Below are 21,834 nucleotides of genomic sequence, written 5' to 3'. Positions count from 1 at the left end.
TTTGAGCTTGACACACTTCTGACTGTATTGGGTTTTCATCAACAACAAAAGTGGTGCTTACTTCCTGAAACAAAATTATTCAATGATGAGAAGAACCAGGGGCGGATCAGTTGCTTTGTAAGGGGGGGGGGGCACTTTGAATCGAAAGTGAATGTGATGGGCGCCCGAATTTGCTAGGGGGGTCCGGGGGCATGCTCCCCCGGAAAAAAATTTTGCCTAAAGAAGCAAAATGGTGCCATTTGAACTTAGAAATGGTCATAGAATCAGCATAGAAAAATCTTTTTTTTTCTTCTTTTTTTTCGGGGGGGAGGGGGCACGTGCCCCCTGTGCCCCCCCCTCGTCCGCCCCTGAGAACTGAATGTGGCAGTGTTCAAAGTGATATTCAAACTTGCATGTAACTATCAGTACCTATACTGTAAAACGAGAAGGCTTTTGCCATGCTCGTCAATCAGTATGTGTCATTCAGTGTTTTGTGCTGTGACAATGAAATGCAATCAATGATGAATGAATGTATCAGCAACTGCAAGTTCTTGTAGTCTAGAAATAAATACAACAATAATTTCAATTGAAACCACAAACTAGTCAAATAAATTGTGTAAATAGTTGGACAAAGAGATGCTTATTAACCCAGGGAAATAAAAGGATTTCTTAGCAAAACTTTCCCAACCCAATTACCTGATTCAGTCCGGCTTTTCTGCTTTTAACACTTACTTTCAGTTTCACTAGAATCAGTCCCTGCAAGAATATATCACAGCTACAAGAACAATGGAACAGGAATGAGATTTTGTTTTGTTTCGTAAACTACATCAGGATTTAACTAGTGTGGAAGCTCTGCTTACTTACAAAATACAGACAGTGACGGTCAATCGTGGTGACTAATCAGTGCACTGAGACGGACGAGTCGATTTGATCGCTTCACCACGCCTTTCCAACTCTGTGCTCCCATACAGTTTTGGTAGATACATGCTTGTTCAAGTATGTTATTAGTATTAATTACCAATATGAATCTTATTTTCCTTTCGATGGTTTTACTCACCTCTGCAACGGCAATCACCTCTGCGAATGCTGTGTCCGGTCATGCTGTCGAAGAATCTAACCGAAAGTAAACATTCTCGGAATCTACGCGCATCGGCCTTGACGCAAGTTGAGGCCTTGCAAGGTTTTGACGGCAACAATAATTATTGTAGTTCTCTGAGACTTTATTTCTGTTTGATTTGTAATATGTTGGGAAGAAATATTTATCAATTGATCAACAAAATAAAACATAATAAACAAGAGGCGAAGCCTTCAAGGCTCACGTAAGAAATCGACAAACAGTAACACAAACTCAATCACCCCGGCGTCACACACACACACACACACACACACACACACACACACACACACACACACACACACACACACACAGTAAGCATAGGTGAAACTGTGCAAGAAAGCGAGACACTAGGGGCCAGTTTCATCATAAGATAGCAGTGAACCGACTGACAGTCGATCGACTGCCCAGTCGATGGACTGTGGTTGATCGCCGGGTCACCGAAAAGCGCGTTTCATGAGCGAATCACCGTCACCCGCGGACAACCGCAGTCGACCGACTGTACAGTAATCCGAATGGCCAAGTCGAGGGCTAAATTTAGCAACATTACCACTTCCGTTTGCTCATTCGCACGTGGAAATGGCCGATTTCGAAGAAAAAACAAGTCTCGGCCCGCTCAAAATAACAATGACCGAGACTTTCAGTAATTCCTTCGCGTGACGTCGAACCCTCTTACGCCATAATGTGACGTCTTCAAGACATAACCCTGACTTGTCTCCTGGATTACTGCGTCATGCTAGATACATTTCGAAGAACAATCACAAGGTTTGGCTCACAATCCAAACAAGTGTGAGCATTCTGCCATTGACTGTGCGGATAATTACATTTATTTTCGGTTTACCGCAGTAAGCCGAACACAGTGTTGGGGGGAAAGCATCACCGTGTTTGGCCAACTTCCGGTGAGACGACCCGCAGTCGGCCGACTGAAATTTTGTTCGTGAAACCCGATAACGTCGGATTACTGTGGTTCTCTCGGACAACTGCAGTTGGTCGACTGTGTTTCTGGCTTATGAAACTGGCCCCTGATCTGCCAACTAGTCTCGGCCCGCTCACAATAACAATGATCGAGACTTTCAGTAATTCCTTCACCTGACGTCTAACCCTCTTACGTCATAATGTGACGTCTTCAAATGTTAAAGTTTCTATCACACACGTCAAACACTTTTGACCGAGACGTAATCTTCTTATGGGGATGTGCGGGGGTGATTTCTGAGCTTTTGGGCAGATTTGGGCATTTAGACATTTTGACTGTTTGGAAAACTGTGGTCATTTTTCTTTCAATTTCTGCCGTTGATGTTGCATATACATGGTTTTTTTGTGCAATAAAAATAAATTCAATACACCAACCCTCGCCTGATTGCGTTCATTTGTCTTGAACTTGCCTTATTATTGCCGATTTTCAACACCTTGATCAGCAAATTTGAGCAGACGACAGGGCGAACACTGCATGACGTTGCTTGCTACATAGCCTCCCCTGTTTGCATGTGACCGTTGTTTCGTTATTTTCCGGACTACTTCGGCTCTAACGGAACATTTTCAATGTAGTTCAATCTACGCCAACTTCCTTATACGGAGAGTATGACGTATGATGTGAACTTGATTCGTTCAACCGGGGTCACGTGGTACAAGAATGGCGCTTGTTTACAAGCAGTGAAAGTACACGCTCCTGTGCAAAAATGGTTCGCACCAAGCCATCAACAACCAGAGGAGCCCCAAAATCGAAGAAAAAGAGGACAGATCAAGTGAAGAATCGATGGAAGGCGAAGAAATCAGCGCAATCAGCTTCTGTGCTGACTGACGTGAGAGAATTAGTGCTGGTTTTGGGGTCGTCTGCTAGTGCTACATTTTTCGCGTCGATTCCTTTGACAGAAAACATTCTCGGCACGAAAACAAGAAGTGAATTCAAGAAAGAATCGTATGAGAGGTTTGTGTCCGGTGGAGTTGACACTAAGTCATCTGCTGCTGCTGAAACCCTGGTAAAAACCCAGAGGGTGTTGTAGACTTTTCCGAAGTAGACAGTATGGTTGCAAGTTTGTGCTGTCCACACTGTAAAAACAAGTGCTTGTCTCTTTGCACAGACTCCAGACCAACAAGTGGCTTGGCAGTATTTGCCCAGGTGAACTGTTCTTCGTGCGAAGAGCCTGTGTATGAACAGTATCTGGCGACAAAGTTTAAATCCAAGACAAAAGTGTTCAACATGAACAGACAGGCAGTGTATTCCTCACTTGCTTGTGGACTGGGAGCCACCACATTCAGAAATTTCTGTGAAAACATGGATTTAGCTGGACTTCACCACAAGACCTTTCATACTCATGCCAGCCAACTATTCACACAACTGGAGGAATTCCGGAAGCATGTGTTCAGTGAGACTGTTGCATATGTTCGAGAAGTTTATGCACGATATACTGTGGCACCACTCTTGGTGTTGATGACACCCTGAACATTATTGTGAGCTATGATGGCACCTGGCTTACTCGTGGACACTCTTCGCATATTGGGGTTGGGTGTGCTGTGGACTTACTCACTGGACTCTGTGTTGATACCCATGTCATGTGTACCTACTGCCAGGTGTGCGAGTCTACGGGGCAGAAGCTGTTTCAGGAAAAGCCAGAGGAGTATGCTGCCTGGCTCGTGGACCACTTGGACAAGTGTGAGGTGAACTATAAAGGTAAATTATATCTGTTTGCACAGAAATATTTGAATAGAGTTTATTTCAAATTTAAGCAACTTACTCAAATATAGCAAATTACAAGTAAATGTAATATAGTGATGAGTGGATATTATTTTCCATGCATTCCAGTGAAACTGAAAACCAAAACTAAGGCATGGATGATGGATTAAAAAAAAAGCGTCATAAAGACAGATCATCAATTTATGATAATAATAATGAAAATTGTAACACATGCGTATAAATCCCATTTGTAAGAATAGTTCAGGGCATGGGGGAGTGCATGTGTGTGATGAAAATAATAAGAAAACACACACAGGTAGATAGACAGAGAGAGAGAGAGAGAGAGCTGTATCTACAGCATGAAGAGAGATTCACAAGTCTTCAGAATCAACGGGCTTAGAACAGAGGGAGCTAGAGTAGTGGTCAGGGGATGGCAAATAGTTTACACAAACATGTATGTATGTATGTGTGGCCCAATACAAGTGCATTTAAAAACGTTGAAATATAGTATCAATTAATGAATTATGCTTAACGTTTACAATCTAACATGTTCAGTGCAACTATACCTGCTGCTAGAAATTTAATATTCAGTAATTTGGTAATTCCATGTTTATTTCAATTCTTTTTCTGCATTAATTATAGTTGAAGTATTAGCTGGACAATGACTGTGAGTAACACATGCGCGCACACACACAAACTTAAAAAATACTCTGTTTGCACATTACATTTTTTAATCTTATTTTGTTCTTGTTTGCAGGCTCATCAGGGATGATGGAGGTGGAAGCAGCCCGTGTCGAACACCAACAAGCTTCGCTACACAACACTTCTGTCGGACGGTGACTCCAAGACTTTTACAGAACTCAACGACATCAAGCCCTATGGTGAGGATATTCACATTGACAAGGAAGAGTGTGTGAACCATTTGAGTAAACGACTTGGTACAGCTCTTCGCAACATGGTGACAGACTGCCGATAGCGAGGGGTGACTCGTGGTGGACGTGGAAGGGGTCAGCTGACAGGCAATGCCATACGCAAGCTACAGATATACCAGGGGCGGATCAGTTGCTTTGTAAGGGGGGGGGGCACTTTGAATCGAAAGTGAATGTGATGGGCGCGAAGCGCCCGAATTTGCTAGGGGGGCCCGGGGGCATGCCCCCCCCGGAAATGTTTTTTGCCCAAAGAAGCAAAATGGTGCCATCTGGTGCCATTTGAGCTTAGAAATGGTCATAGAATCAGCATAGAAAAATCTTTTTTTTTTTCTTTTTTTTTTTTTTCGTGGGGGGGGGGGGGGGCACGTGCCCCCTGTGCCCCCCCCCCTCGTCCGCCCCTGTATACTACAACCGGGCAATTCGTAGCAACAAGGATGTGTGTAGCATGAAAAAAGCAATAATGGCATCACTGTACCATTGTTTTTCCACTGACGAAAATCCACAACATGAACTTTGTCCTGCTGGAGAGAGCTCGTGGTGTTTCTTTCAGGAAGCGCTGGCGAAGCACCAAGTTCCAGGTCCACACAAACACCTCATCCACACACCCCTCAATGAGGAGAAGTTAGCTGCACACCTGTTGCCCATTTATGAGAGACTTTCTGAAGAACACCTACTCAGCAGATGTGTTTCTGGTAAGACACAAAATGCCAATGAGTGTCTCCACAGCCTCATTTGGTCAAGATGTGCTAAGGACCACTTTGCTTCCCGCAGTCGTGTTGAGTTTGCAGTCTTGACTGCTATTAGAGAGTTCAACTTTGGACCTGCTGCTGCTGCCGACTCTGCCCAGTTCTTCGGATTCCAGACTGGACATCACATGAAGAGGCTTGGAGCAGCCAGGGTGCACAAGAGGGTGCGGAACAGTCTGAAGGCTGTGAGAGACAAGCAAAGTAAAAGGAGAGACAAAGTGCGGGCAGCCAAGTCAAAGAGACTGGAAGAACTTGTTCAGCTGGAAGGTGGCCCTGCATATGCTGCAGGCATGTTCTAAGTTTTGACTAAATGTTATAACATAGACGGGGAATCGAGACGAGGGTCATGGTGTATGTGTGTGTGTGTATAAAGTGATTCCGAGGAAACTACTGGACCAATCTTGATAAAACTTAACATGAGAGTTCCTGAGTGGGATATCTCCAGATGGTTTTTTTCCATTTTTTTGAAAGATGTCTTTGATGACGTCATATCCGGATTTTTTTAGGCAGTTGAGGCAGCGCTGTAACACCCTAATTTTTCAACCAAATTGATTGTAGTTTTGGTAAAGCAATCTTCGACGAAGTCCGGACTATGGTATTGCATTTCAGCTCAAAATCTTAAAAATAAATTAATGAGTTTGCTTGTTAAAGTTGTCATTAAAATCTAATTTTTAGTAACAAATTAAACCTTGACTGCATTGCATTCCTCATTTTATCCTGAATTCAAAAATATATAGATCTATAAGTTATGTTCACTGTAACAATGTGCTCAGAATTACAGAAAATAGGTTTAGTAAGTACTATACAGTCTCATGCTTTGCGGAGACGAGCGTGATCCGTCTCGGTATTGTTAGCCGAGACTATCTAAATGTATCTCGTAGTCTTGGCAATGACTGGTTTGTGGTGTTGATCTTTAAGTTTCATACCGATTGACTGAATGTTTTTATATCGCTTCACGCGACTTGTCATTGTTATTGTGGCTAACATTATTCTCATATATATATTGTGGTTATTGTGGTTATTGTACGCATATATATGTGCAATTGATGACTTGGGTACGTTTCGTAATTTGGAGCTAGCTTGTGTGTGTGTGTGTGTGTGTGTATGAATGTGAGCGAGTGAGCAAGCTTTTTTTGGTGTGCATGCTGTAATTGGGAGTGTGTGTATGCATTGTTTGTAACTCGGGACAAACAATTTTCCTAGTGTACTGCACATGTTTGAAATAACTTATGTTTTATGTCTTCCCTAACTTTTAAACTGTGTCTCTAAGGTGTGAAAAACGTTCCTCAGTGTGGAATTTGGAAATACATGTATGTATTTTGAGTTTAATTACAACTATCAATGGTTTCAAAACAAATTGTGTGCGTTTTTGCCTTTTTCTCAGTTTGCATGTTTTGACATTTGGGAACAAAATGATTTCAAATCTACTGGTTAGATTTCTGTGAAATTCTGCATACTTGTACTTTTACATACTATCTACAGAGTTACTATTTGAATAATGAATCGGAAAAGAAATGTTGGCTTTACGAATTTTTTAATATTAAATTTTACGCAAAATTTCAACATTATGATAAAAAAAAAAGTTTTTAAATAACTGTAATACTCACAGAAAAAAGCAATAGTAAATCTGTAGATATGATCTAAATCTATATTTATGCAAAATATTGGACAGAAATCGAGCATTTGGATATGGAAAAAACGGTTCCTAAAATCCAATATGGCTGCTGTTTACTTTCCTGTTTCTATAGCAACGACATACACAATTAACAAACACGTTAACGTTTTTTAATTCAGAGACCATCAGTATTATAACAAAAGCGACACAAACAGTGCCGATCATCATATATGGAAAATAGCGATTTGGCCCTCACATGGCCTTATGCGAGCTTTATCCATAGACTCGGAAATGTTAAAGTTTCTATCACACACGCACGCACGCACACACGCACGCACAGACAGACAAAAGTTAGCATCGCATAGGCTACACTTACGTGAGCCAAAAACGACACAACATTGCTAAAATTATTATTGGCCAACGTTGAACGTTTTACGAAGGCCTCAATCTTCACGCGCATAGACGAAATTAGTAGGTGCTTGATTTTGATATTTTCAAATACATAACATTAAACCTTTATTGGGCTTCATGGTCATGGCAATGTTCAGCCATAATAATATTACATGATGTATAATATTATATTTCAGCATATGTGAATTACATGTCATCATACCAAACTGTCATACATTTTTATTCCTACATTATTCTGATTGATCACAACCAAACTTACTATCATTGGACACATCCAAATGCAAGCGCCTGCTCTTGACAATTTCCCACTGATCTAAAAATAAAACCAGTGCAATTTCCTCGGTCGGGCTTTGCCAGAGACACTCACGGTTTGGCTTGTAGGTAAAATGTACAATGTATTTTCTGATTTGTGCACAAAAGCTTTTTTTCTTTTTTCTTTTTTTTTAACATAACAATGTTTAATGTCACTGTTTGTTTAAAAGACCATGGTCAGATTTGTAAATATAATGTTAAATTAGAAAATAAATAACATTTTCGTTCATGATTTTTCCTACGCCTGTGCTAAAAATAAGACATAAAAATGTCGGTATATAAATCACTCAAATACAGCAAAGTATGAATGGTTTGAGTTTGTTGCGGTTGACCCTGCACAGTTCGACCTATGATGTTTTTGTTGAACAATTTTGCCGTCACACCTCCCATAGGGTGACGTATTTCACAACTTCCTGTGTTACACAAACTCAGTGATGACCACTTTTGCCTTCACCCCTCCCATAGGGTCCCGCAGTGGGGCACTGCGGTTATGAAATTAAAGGCCCCTCCTGTTTTTGGAACCGCAGGAGCTTTCTAGTTTGATGTTAGGTAGATTTTTGGTTCCTCTTTCCTGTCATGCTCTCTTTTTCTTCATGAATTCTTTTCCTTTTTCTGCCTTCTTGCTCATTCACCTGTATTTTTTCCAAAAATCTCTTCTCTTGCCGCTTGTCTCGCGATTCATGTATAGTTTAATCTGTTAGTGTTCTGATGTAAGTCCAGCAGTAGATAGGTTAAGCCTATTTTAACACACTGGAAACTGGTAATCTTCCAGTAGGTATTAATTTAGTTTTACTAAAGCCTGCTGGGACACAAGTAATGGGTTAGTGCATTTGTAAACAGGAATCGCTTGACAAGTGGCCCCCTTCATCCCCCCCTTCCTCGTCCTGATATGGCTCTGCGTAGTCGGCTGGACGTTAAGCAACAAATAAACAAACAAACCCTCCCATAGGGTGACGGATTTCACAACTTTCTACAGATGAACAATGTTGCCTTCACACCTCCCATAGGGTGACGGATGTCACAACTTCCTGTGGACACAAACTGATGACGTATTTCACAACAAAATGACGCTGCCCATGGTCAAAACTATCAAAACTCGAAACTATCCGTATAAATGGGGGCCTTCCTGGCCCCCATAATATAGAGAATACTACATGGCTTGCTGTGTCGTACCAGATTTACACGAGTTACTTTTTTAAATATTGAACTGCGAGTGAAAGCGAGCTGTTCACTATTTGAAAAAGCAACGAGTGTAAATCTGGTACGACACAGCAAGCCATGTAGTATTCTGTTTATCCTACATATTTTACTTACGTGTATTTTACGGAAAATGTCTTGCAGTCGAGGCAGCTAAATTGAAGACGCTTGTTTTGGAACCTCGATCTCTTCTAAAGCCTCGTGCAATCTATTACGTCAAAGCAAAGAAACGTCACTCTGAAAGTGTGTCGTGACGTGTTAGTTCCAAAGATTCATCGAGGGTAATTAGCGAGCGCAATTTTTGTTTCTATAATGACGTTTGTCTCGGTGACTTTGGCATCATAAGCTGTGGAAACACAGGTCCCTGCCAGACTTGCTTGACATGACCTCATTTACATGATATACACACGTGTGATTTGAACGATTATTATCTGACGGGTGTCTCTCTCACGTATGTAGGATAAGATGTCTTATCCACTAGGCCAATGTGCCCGTCATTCATATATATGTATAACCTCACAACCGTTATTGTGCGCTTTTGAAATATGCGAACTACCGCCTTCTGTCACTGTATTGGTGCTTATGATTCACGTTTCATTTTCATTTTCATTACTTTATTGTCCCATCACTGGGAAATTCGGGTCGCTTCCTCCCAGTGGAAAGCTAGCAGCAATGGATTCGCGCTACCCAAGTGCCTGCGTGTTTAGGTGTATTCAGCCACCTGCACTTATGGCAGAATGACCAAGGTCTTTTACGTGCGGCCATTGTGGTGACACGGGGGCGGGACATGGCTTCCGTTTCTGGGTCTGCACATAAAGTTGACCCGTGTCCGTTGTACTCGGATCTCTTCCGTATGCACTAGCCACTTTCCTCTTTCTGACTGCCTCTGCTCCGATGCCCCCCCCCCCCCCCCTCTTTATTTTACCTGCTCGTTTTGTCTTATTCTTTACTTTTGATTCTGATTCCGAATGTTCTATAGTATATTAGTATTATTATGTCCGACATCATGACTGCGTCATTTTCCATCTGTCTAGGGCACATCATTCAAACGTTCGCTTAACCCCGTGTCTGTTTGTCTGACTCGATTATAATCTGTGGTACTTATGGGTCGATTGAGCTAAAGGTTGAAAATAACCAGGGGAAGTGAGCACCGCCTTCAAGTTCCTGGTTTGAAATGCTTACCTCCCTTAATAAGCCGACAGCAGGACCTTCCTTTAACACTTCCCCAATGTATGACTTCCTCTTCTTATCTTTTCAATTTCTGACTTTATTACATCAGTAAATGAAGCTCATTCTCTTTAAGACCTGATTTTCTTAAGAGTTTGGAGGTCTGTATTAAGAGGGGTATTCCACTGTTCAGATTTGAACTGGGTATTCACAAGTGATGTTTATCATACTTGACACAAGTGATGTTTGGGGTGTAGCTCGTTTTCCATGTTATCTTTGTATCATGTTTCAATAGGCGACTTGCCCTATCGGCCAGCGCCGCGAAGTCGCGCGATAAATCTGCAATACCTTGCGTGGTCTTGCGAGATCTGCCTCAAACTGCGGGCATGTTTCGGATAGCCCTGTGAGAGGTTGCGTTTCAGTGCAGACACTTAGCTTTGAAAATTGTGAATTTGAACTGTGCAGGAGTGGGCTGCAGCAATGTTAGCCGCAAGAATAATCCTAAAGTTCGTTCGAAGTACCCAAGCATGGCCCGTACACAAAGGAAAGGCGATCGAGGTTTTTTTTAACACAAGCCAGAGAACACCAGCGCTTGTGAAGGGGATGGCTGAATTCTCTTCGACGTCAAAATGACGTGCCATCCCGGTACTCCGTTAACGTTGTCTGTTCAATAACTTTATCAGCTTCGGTTTCTTGTATCCTGAATATTGTATTTTCTTTCTTTGAGGTATTTGTGCAACTTTGGTACTTGCAATTGAGTTGTTCTTCAGTACTGGTGACAGAAAGGGGGAAAAGTGGTCAAAATTCAAATCTCTAGTTTTGTTTTTGAAATATAGCTTTTCATAAAGCAGAAATACTGTAGTATCTGTTGTACATAAGAAAAAATCACTGGTTCACTTGGTTCTTACATAATCTAACTTTTAAAGCTGGTTCTTATGTGTCAGTGTGTATGTTTGTATGATGACGATAGGACCCGAAACGGCTGCACGGACTGAGACAGGAATTGCAGAGAATGTTCTTTGCCACTCGAGTCGTGTCATAGGGTACTTTTGGAATAGCAAATTTGAAAGGATTCTTCAAAAAACGGCGAAAAACATTATATACCCTGTGAGCTATCGAGGATCCTCCCCGTCTGGGCTGTCGAAACATGGTCTTGTTAAAAGACGTTTTCAAATGGTTAACGGGTCCCGGGAGATACACTCGAAGGCTTCAAGCACATTTAGCGAAGTTATGTTGCCAAATCATCAAAGATCAACATTTCACTACACGGATCGATGCACACAGTCGAAATAGATGTGACTTTCACACGACCGAAGACTACTTACTAGCAGACTAGTAGACGACAAGATCTAAATATTTAGATTAGTGAGAGCAATCCGTTGAAGAACAGTTACTCCGCTTATTCGTCTTCAGTTAAGCTTATTTCCCCTGCCATAAGTTTCTTGCAGATCTGCAGTCGCGTAGTGAAATGAACTAGTGTCATCGGAAGATTCTTCTCAGTCAATGATCAAAGCACAGTAAGTTCTATGCTGACAAAAGTCACTTTAGGAAAACACGACCATTGACTTCATTTATGAGCCCAAAGGTAACAATATCGACAAGTATGTACGCATTTGACATTAAATGAAACATTCATAGACAGTTTCCAACTCACCAGATCTGCCAAAGAGCCGTCATTCGTGAAAAAAACGATGATTTTAATCAGACAGGTATCGGAAACAAGTCTTGGTCACCTGCGTTATTCCTTCCGAGGCGACGTGACGGCGCCACATTTGTTTGTTTATGGCTGTTTATCGCGAAACAACACAGTTGAAATTTGTGTGTAAAATACCACAAATGTGTGGTGAATCAGTTCGTCATCTGCGTTTCGATGGTAATTCAGTCAGATTGGAGTTACTTTGAATCGAAGGCGAGGGTAACCTGCGTTATTTGTGTGACGGCGTGAACAAATTTGATTGCAATATTTTATACAGAAAGTAAATTTCAATGATTCTGGCTCAGACTTGTAGATCCGTTATGTAGTGTTTTGGTAGTGTATCTGCTTTTCTGCTATGAAGCTCATTTGGAGTGATACGCTGATCGAAGTGGGGTACCCTATGTGGGACATCAGCCGTATGCAGATTACGCCTCAGAACACTCTCGCATTTCACAAAGACAACAATAATTTGCAAAATTTCAAGAACTGCATCAGTTTTATTAGATACTATTTCAACAAAAACAGCACAAACACGACCATTATCAACAACACAGAACGGGAGGTAAGTCTGCAAAGACGCACCAAGTGTGCGTTCCCATTTTTGGACGCCATTTTTGCTAGCATTTTCACAGTAAATCTTAATATTTCCATATCTATTGAATGATTTTGGTATTTTCTTTGATTGTGCCGATTCTCCTATCTCTCTGGCATGTACTGGGTGCTTTGTGACCAGTTTCTCCCATAGACTGTATTGAAAAAATGCGTCCGTGTGAGCTGACCCCCACTTGTGACCAGTAGCAAAGAACAACTCAATTGCATGAAAATTCTGCTGTTCAGTAGCCATTGTTTAGATCAATGATTGTAGTGTATGGAAGGAACGATAACTCTTGAGCAAAAATGTGTCCGCAGGGAAGTGAACCCTCCTTATCTTTCGCACCGGAGAGCTATCCAAGCGTGGTATTGTGCAAGTTGGCTATTGAATATAATTTTTTCTTGTTTAAACCAATGAAGGTCAAGGCTTCAACAAAGACACCAGCACTTTCGTCGTGCCTGTGACGGGGACCTACCTTTTCAACATATACTTCCGCCCGAGGAAGTACATAGCACTAAACGCCTATCCAGTGAGCCTGCGAGTCAAGGAGATACAAACACCCCTTACTATGACCAGCCACAAACCGTGGTCATCTTCCGCCACTCTGAAGCTAGACAAAGGAAAGGCTGTAACTGTGTGGCCACACTCTGAAGGCAAATTCTGTAATTACCTTCTTGATCCTGGTCCAGTGATCTTTTCGGGCACTCTAATCCACAAACCCTAAACTTTATATCTTGGAAACAAAGGGACGTCACAGTCTACTTTTTACATTTAGTCAAGTTTTGACTAAATGTTTTAACATAGAGGGGGAATCGAAACGAGGGTCGTGGTGTATGTGTGTGCGTGTGTGTGCGCGTGCGTGCGTGCGTGCGTGCGTGTAGAGCGATTCAGACCAAACTACAGGACCGATCTTTATGAAATTTTACATGAGAGTTCCTGGGAATGATATCCCCGGACGGTTTTTTTCCTTTTTTTGATAAATACCTTTGATGACGTCATATCTGGCTTTTTGTAAAAGTTGAGGCGCCACTGTCACGCCCACATTTTTCAATCAAATTGATTGAAATTTTGGCCAAGCAATCTTCGACGAAGCCCGGACTTTGGTATTGCATATCAGCTTGGTGCCTTACAAACTAATTAATGACTTTGGTCATTAAAAATCTAAAAATTGTAAAAAAAAAAATTTAAAAAAATTCAAAACGATTCAAATTTACGTTCATCTTATTCTTCATCATTTTCTGATTCCAAAAACATATAAATATGTTATATTTGGATTAAAAACAAGCTCTGAAAATTTAAAATATAAAAAGTATGATCAAAATTAAATTTTCGAAATCAATTCAAAAACACTTTCATCTTATTCCTTGTCGGTTCCTGATTCCAAAAACATATAGATATGATATGTTTGGATTAAAAACCCGCTCAGAAAGTTAAAACGAAGAGAGGTACAGAAAAGCGTGCTATCCTTCTCAGAGCAACTACTACCCCGCTCTTCTTGTCAATTTCACTGCCTTTGCCATGAGCGGTGGACTGACGATGCTACGAGTATACGGTCTTGCTGAAAAATGGCATTGCGTTCAGTTTCATTCTGTGAGTTCGACAGCTTGACTAAATGTTGTATTTTCGCCTTACGCGACTTGTTTTATTTGACATGTGCAAAGAGAGTAAGCGTTATGTGGAACCACTATCCTAGCGCCTGAGAAAGTAACAAGCATTGAAATGAACAAGCGACTCTCATCCTCATGTCTATATTTAGAGTGCTTACCTCCCTTTGTTTCTTCAGATCGTAATTCTAGCGCTCTGCTTTATTTTGTTGTAATTCTAAATCTGTTCTGCCAATGGAGGCAATGAAACTGAAACTGAAAATGTCTATTTGTTTATTTCAACAGCAAATAAATTCACTAACGCAAAGTCTTGACTGTCTTATCTGTTATTAGAACTATCTTATTATCCATCGCCATTTCTATTAGTTCCTTGCTTGTTTGGTGTTGTAGCTGTGTCATCAAAATTGTACAGAAAAAATGTCAAAGTTTGTGCTTTTGACCCGTTTCTTCCAAGAGTATGTGAAAGATTCACGAAACGCCTCAATTGTGTTTTCCCGTGTGTGTGTGTGTGTGATGGTGATGGTGTGTGTGCGTGTGTGTATGACTACGTGTGTGTATGTGTGTGTGTGTGTGTGTGTGTGTGTGTGTTTGTGTGTGTAGCGATTACCAAAAGGCTACTAGGCAGATACTTGTCACACTTTACATGTAAATTCTTTCAGGTGATACCCCCTCCCTTTTTTTCATTTTTGGGGATAAACGCCTTCGGCGAATCGGTGATATTTAGCTGTTCTTTCCTTACAATAGAGGGCGTAAGAGAGAGAGAGAGAGAGAGAGAGAGACAGAGAGAGAGAGACAGAGAGAGAGAGAGACAGAGAGAGAGAGAGACAGAGAGAGAGAGAGACACACACACACACATACACACACAGACAAATAGAAAGAGACAGAGACGCATAGACAGACTCAGAGAGACAGACATACATATCCAGAGGTAGAGAAGTAGTCTGAAGGGAGGCAAACATTAACCCCTTCACTGCCACAGTATAACAGCATTTTGGTATTGCTGTGCGTCAGGGCAAATTTCGCTTTCTTCAGTAGGTTCACTAATCTGTTCACTGCTCAATCATTTATTGAGATATCTCTTAGATCTTTGGCATGTGGTTTGCTTACACCCTTGGCTATTATGTGATAACATGATCATTGGACTTTGTTTGTGATTGTTATAGTAAAAATCGATATAATGACCATTTTTGTCAAAAATTACAGTTTCCAAACTTTAACACACACACTGCAGCACGTAAATCCGCAGCAAACACAGCTAAAACTGGTGTCAAACATCAGGTACTCACATTACAGCCCATAACATTATTCTTCTGTGTGGTAATCCATAAATCACTTCTTGTAGAGCTTCCAGAACACTGTATCATTTGAAAACAGGTCTACGAGTTGATGTCCGACTTTCGGCCGCCATTTTAAATCTTATAGATCGGAAAAAAACTTATAAAAAAGTTTTCCCCACGTGGAACTAACTTATCCGAACGGTCTATGGGAAAGAACTGTGTTTAGAACCCCTACAAGTACTTGGACAGTGGTTACCTCCCATTTAGTTTTCAGAAATGTTTGAAATTTCGCCGACACAAATCCCACGTATGAGACACGGTTATGGGCCGCGGCGGGAGCGTTTAAACAGAGCTACCCCACCCCTTTACTTCTCTTCTTTTGTCTTATTTCTGCCTTACCAGTCCTTTCACCTATATTTCCTTCCAAGAAAACTCTCCCTACTATTCCCTGCAGTTTTCAAATTCTTTTCTTGTTGTCTTATTTCTACCTGACTGGATCCATCACCTTTATTTCACTTACCAAAAGTCTTCTTTTCCACATCCTTATTTCTCTGCACCCCGCATGTCGTAAGAGGCGACTAACGGATTCTGTTTCTCCTTTTACCCTTGTTAAGTGGTTCTTGTATAGAATATAGTCAATGTTTGTAAAGATTTTAGTCAAGCAATATGTAAGAAATGTTTAGTCCTTTGTATTGGAAACTTGCATTCTCCCAGTAAGGTCATATATTGTACTACGTTGCAAGCCCCTGGAGCAATTTTTTGATTAGTGCTTTTGTGAACAAGAAACAATTAACAAGTGGCTCTATCCCGTCTCCCCCCTTTCCCCTATCCCATCTCCCCCCTTTCCCTCGTCGCGATATAACCTTCGTGGTTGAAAACGACGTTAAACACCAAATAAAGTAAGTAAGGTTATGGGCGTACGACAAACCAAAAATGACCACGTATTACACACGGGGTGGGCAGTGAAGGGGTTAAACTCAGTCCTTACATTCTCAGGACGTTATGGGCCTTTATTTTTAAATTGCATGTTTCCATTTCGTCTTTAACAATCGTAGTTTTGGGTTGCCCGAAAGAGAACGTTTTTTTGTTTGTTTTTGTGTGTGTGTTCATTCGTTTGCATTAATTAACAAAACATCTACTCTTATATATATATATTCTTTTGCACTTTTCTGGTCTACTAAAAAAGATTTCACTTCCTGTTCGACAACACAGCTTGACAATAGAAAAAAATCGAAACAAAGAAGCTCAATGTACCCGCACAAAAAACAATAGCAATGTCTCCAGTGTCGTTTCAAATTTAATTAAAACACTGCAACAAAAATATGATTGACTGTCATTGCAAACAAATCTGACAAAATACACAAACTTTGTGCTAGCATTTTACAATTAAAAGGAAAAAAGACGAGCAGAATGATGTTCAAGCAAAAATGACGTCGCGATTTTGGGAAGGCTGGGACCACACAGCCGAGTATCATCCACTTCACGAATGCGATTGTGAGGGTGCTCAGGTGTCCGTCCAAAACCGCTGGTTGATGAAGAAAGCGCAAAATTGAAACTGGTCTCGGCTCTTGTGACCCTTCATGCTCAGTGCTTTAATGGTGACCTTGGTCTCGGCGTTCCTGTTCCATCCATTCCTGACTTAGTCTAGTACTTCTGCTGCCAGTCTTCAACGTGTGATGCTCTGGGGGGGTCGACGGAAGGACGCAGTGGCGGTCTGCTCTCTGAGGAGACGCTCGATCACTCAGTCTGGCTCCGCGACTTAACAGTCAATGTCGTCAGTTGGAGGCTTAGTAGGTAGCGGTGCCTGTGTCCCTGGCCAGGAACAGGAACAATTCTGAACACCGTCGAAGTGACTCGGCAGCAGTGCAGTGTCATCTTCAGAGGGTAGCCCACCGCAGCGACCTGACATCCTTCCCTGGAGTGTCTGTAAAATCGACAAGTCTGGCAGCGGATCGAAATTCAGGTGTGGATGGAGCAGTGAGTACTGGGACGGGGCGGCGTGAAAGCATATATTGGGACAAGGTACAAGCGTCGGGACAAGCAAGAGAAAGAGAAGAAGAAGAAAAAAAATAAGAAAAAAAATAAGAAAAAGAACAAAGCGAAGAACAAAACAAAAATAAACCTGTAAACAAATTTTGGAAAGGAGCAAAACATACTTTTCCATGTGTACTGTCAGTTACGAAACGATCGTCTCAGTGACAGATCACGAGAATTTACAGACTTCTCTCCCCTGTTCAATTGAGTATAACGCGCTCATGACGTATGCGTGCTTTGATCAGACCGTAACTACAGTGGGTGTGAGAAGGGATCTTAAAATCACGAAGAACACGTTGAACCAAATAGAAACTTGCCTTGCCTATGAATCCAAATGTATGAGCTCACACTTTCATTTTTCTTATCCACATTGGAATAAATGACTGCATACCAGCCAAAGATGTTTTATTTTGTTTTGTATTTTATTTGTGTACTCTTCTTGTATGATTTCAATTTTTGTATACATAATCAAGTAGGGCTGGATCTGCACATGTACTTTTTTTTTCCAAGGAGAGGCCCAAAATACCCCTTTCAAATGATAAATGTCAACAGCATCTGAGTGGCAAGGACATCCAGACCACCCACGCATCTGGCCAGCACGTGTACCCCTGCCTCATTTAGGAAGCCCCTATCTATCATACACTAGGCCTTGGCAACATCTACACATAAGATATTGACCTATGGGGACGTATCCCGTATAGCAACACAGTGAACATGACATTAACTACAGGAAAAACAAGAAATAAGAGTACACTTGGGGCAAGGAGGGTTGGGGAGGATGTAGCTATGCGTTAGGAACAATACATATACACCAAATGCATACTAATCATACACTAACATGAATAAGATAACACAAATCAAACTCTTTGGAGATTTGCCACGAAAAAACATGAATATACATGATAGTGCACCATTCTTTATGAAACTGTTTAGGGTATTATTAACTTTTGCATTTTTGTTTTTACCATACATCTGGCTGTACTTAAGACTTTGGTTTGTCTTTGTTTAATTTTGAAATACAAGTTTGATCTCTCACTAAAACAATACGACAAAATAAAACAAAACAATCCGCGACCACATTTTTCTTAACCTCCAATAGACGGTCCTGAAATATTTCTGCATCGGAATGATTAATTAGAAAAAACACACAGTTCTGCACCTCAGATTGTACCTGTGTGTGTGTATGTGTGTGTGTGTGTGTGTGTGTGTGTGTGTGTGTGTGTGTGTGTGTGTGTGTGAGTGTGTGTGTGTGTGTGTGTGTGTGTGTGTGTGTGTGTGTGTGTGTGTTATATGGTCATACGAGATGTAGTACGATATGACAAATATTGATGAGGAAGCCAAGCAGATTGTAGAAAATATATGTACAGGGCAGGTTAAACAGAGGTTTGCCTGGGTTAATGAAGCGTAAAAAAAGCACCGTTACCAAGCGGATGCTGTGTTTACAGACATACAGTAACCTCGAAAAAATTCCTAACAGTGGCATCACAAGGTAAGGCCAAAAAAAAAATAGGTCTGTTTACGGTAACATAGGCCAAAAAAATAGGGTCGGTAGGTCGGGATTTTTTTTTTTTTCCAAAAAACCATATTTTTACGTTATTTTGATTTTTTTTTTTTTTATTTTTTTTTCCCCAAATGCCAAAAAAAAAATCTAGGGTCCCGCGAAAAAAATAGGGTCGGTCGGGTTACCGTAAACAGACTATTTTTTTTTGGCCTAATACATCTCTCAGCCTGCGAGGGGTCCTAACTTGAATCTAAATGTCGACCTGTGAGGATGTTCAAGACGACATTATCGGGCATTTCTGTTTCTCTTTGATCAGAATCAGTTTTTACCCTTCTTTCCTCCCTTGGCAAACACGGGGGAGTCATACAGTGATTCATCGTTAGCTCGGTGCTGAAGACTTTCGTAGAGACTTCTCTCACTCTGAGGAACTTCAACATGAACGTTGTAGGGCTTAGCAACCTTGGCCTGGTTCGCTTCTTCTGCATCGTTGGTTGCTGAATAACAAACAAGCACATTCTTGAAGTTATAAGGGTTATAGAAGGATTATTAACAAGAATGCAAAATGTGCTGCAAAAGGATTATAAAGCTTATACTACCGTTACAATTTTTAGCTCGGGTTTGCTTTTACATAAGATAACATTCTGAATTGTTTACAGGAAAAGCTTCTGCAATGTGAGTCTTATGATAAACTTCCAGATATGCAGCATAGGAACAAGACAGTCAGACAGTACACAATTGATAAGCATATTGTGTGGCTCAATACTGAGTTGCACAGAAAGAAGAAGACGGAGGAGTTTAATTCACGTGACACTTATTCTGAAATAGTTAAAAAGAAAATGCTAAGTAAAAGTATACCTATATTCATATCGCCCCCCCCCCCCCCAAAAAAAAAAAAAGAAAAAAAAGGTGTCATTTACTTTTCACACGAAGTATAGTGGAGGCCCTGAAATTAATGTGAATTTGGATTACATAGATCTATAGCCTACGCTGTTCAGAAAACCAACATGTCCGTCACTGCTTTTGCGACCAAATCAGCGCCGCGGACAAGGCGGGTTGTTGTTTTTGTTGAGGAAAGAGATTTGATAGAGGGTAGGCTATGTGTCGCACAGAAACGCTACTAGGCATCTTTAATTAGCTCATTTAAACTAATAGGGACTGCTAAAATAGCCGCCAACGCCTACATTGATTTTTAATTGCTTTATATTTAACATTTACGTCCAATACACTCAGTAATATTTAGTGTCTCTTCAGAAAAACAATGCAAGGCGTGTTTCCTTGTTAAAATCAGTTACATAAGATTTACTCTGGGGGGGGACATTGGTTTACGTTTTGTGTTATATCCACACAAATTTAATGTTATTGGTCACTGTTATTCAAATTAATAACCTCATGAACTCCGACATCATTTCTATATTTCGCTTAAAATGTCAGTAAAAATCTGGAACCAAACAAGTCGCGTAAGGCGAAATTACTACATTTAGTCAAGCTGTGGAACTCACAGAATGAAACTGAACGTATAGTCCGCCGCTAGTGCAAAAGGCAGTGAAAGTGACGAGCCTGTTTGGCGCGGTAGCGGTAATTGCGCTGTGCTTCATAGCACGCTTTACTGCACCTCTCTTCGTTTGAACTTTCTGAGCGTGTTTTTAATCCAAACATATCATATCTATATGTGTTTTTTGAATCAGGAACCGACAAGGAATAAGATAAAATAGTTTTTTGAAACGATTTCGGAAATTTAATTTTAATCATAATTTTTATATTTTTAATTTTCAGAGCTTGTTTACCTTTGCCGTGCTTCCTGGGTTCACCTGTACCCAGAGACACACTAAAATCATTGTAACTCTGGAACCATTAAAAGTATCGTTTTGAAATTTTAAGTATCTCTCACACACCTAATTTGCTCTCTGTCTGCAAATTTTTAATGTGTACATGACAAAACATCAGAATTAATTGATTATGATAATTTACATAAACACTACCGATGGCGCGGGTTCACACATACCCATACTTTTAAAGAGTAGTAGTGATTGTAACTATCCCTCTGCCGACGGCGCGGGTTCTGCTACACCCATAATTACCAAAGCGGCGGAACAGTGTCTGTCTGCCTGTTTGTCTCCAAGAGACTGTCTGTCTCTCTGTTTGTCTGTCCGTATCTCTCTGTCTGTATGTCTGTTGTCAGTTGCTCTGTCTGTCTGTCTGTCTGTCTGTCCGTCTATCTGACTGTCTGTCTATCTGACTGTCTGTCTCTGTCTCTCTCTGTCTGTCTCTCTCTCTGTCTGTCTCTCTCTCTGTCTCTCTCTCTCTGTCTCTCTCTCTCAGTCTCTCTCTCTGTCTCTCTTTCTTAGTCTCTCTCTCTTTCTTAGTCTCTCTCTCTCTTTCTTAGTCTCTCTCTCTCTTAGTCTCTCTCTCTCTTTCTTAGTCTCTCGCTCTCTCTCTTTCTTAGTCTCTCTCTCTCTTTCTTAGTCTCTCTCTCTCTCTTTCTTAGTCTCTCTCTCTCTCTTTCTTAGTCTCTCTCTCTCTTAGTCTCTCTCTCTCTCTTTCTTAGTCTCTCTCTCTCTCTTTCTTAGTCTCTCTCTCTTTCTTAGTCTCTCTTTCTCTCTCTCTTTCTTAGTCTCTCTCTCTCTCTTTCTTAGTCTCTCTTTTTTTTAGTCTCTCTCTCTCTCTCTTTCTTAGTCTCTCTCTTTCTTAGTCTCTCTCTTTCTTAGTCTCTCTCTCTCTCTCTCTCTAGCTCTTTCTTAGTCTCTCTCTCTCTCTCTTTCTTAGTCTCTCTCTCTCTCTCTTTCTTAGTCTCTCTCTCTCTCTTTCTTAGTCTCCCTCTCTCTCTTTCTCAGTCTCTCTCTCTCTCTTTCTTAGTCTCTCTCTTTCTTAGTCTCTCTCTCTCTTTCTTAATCTCTCTCTCTCTCTTTCTTAGTCTCTCTCTCTCTCTTTCTCAGTCTCTCTCTCTCTCTTTCTTAGTCTCTCTCTCTCTTTCTTAGTCTCTCTCTCTCTC

General features: G+C 41.0%; 1 protein-coding gene and 1 long non-coding RNA gene across 3 annotated transcripts in view; one reads left to right on the top strand and one right to left on the bottom strand.

Moving 5' to 3' along the window:
* LOC138947540 (uncharacterized) overlaps nt 1-14,517 on the top strand; it is a 35,237-nt gene extending 20,720 nt beyond the window's left edge. Inside the window, exon 4 of the long non-coding RNA XR_011449701.1 lies at nt 12,849-14,517. This is a non-coding gene — a long non-coding RNA (uncharacterized lncRNA). The remainder of the gene's footprint in view (nt 1-12,848) is intronic.
* Nucleotides 14,518-16,454: 1,937 nt separating this feature from the next.
* Nucleotides 16,455-21,834, bottom strand: part of LOC138947534 (scavenger receptor class F member 1-like) — a 31,827-nt gene continuing 26,447 nt past the window's right edge. For both annotated transcript variants that reach the window (XM_070319025.1, XM_070319024.1), the window contains 2 exons: nt 19,175-19,339; nt 16,455-17,234 (listed from right to left, as the gene is read on the bottom strand). In XM_070319025.1, the coding sequence (XP_070175126.1) occupies nt 17,188-17,234; nt 19,175-19,339 (212 nt within the window). In that variant the 3' untranslated portion in view covers nt 16,455-17,187. The remainder of the gene's footprint in view (nt 17,235-19,174; nt 19,340-21,834) is intronic.

Source organism: Littorina saxatilis, linkage group LG14, assembly GCF_037325665.1.
Source record: "Littorina saxatilis isolate snail1 linkage group LG14, US_GU_Lsax_2.0, whole genome shotgun sequence".
Classification (NCBI taxonomy): domain Eukaryota; kingdom Metazoa; phylum Mollusca; class Gastropoda; order Littorinimorpha; family Littorinidae; genus Littorina; species Littorina saxatilis.
Note: the sequence above shows the minus strand (reverse complement) of the source record. Positions and strands in the feature narration are given on the sequence as shown.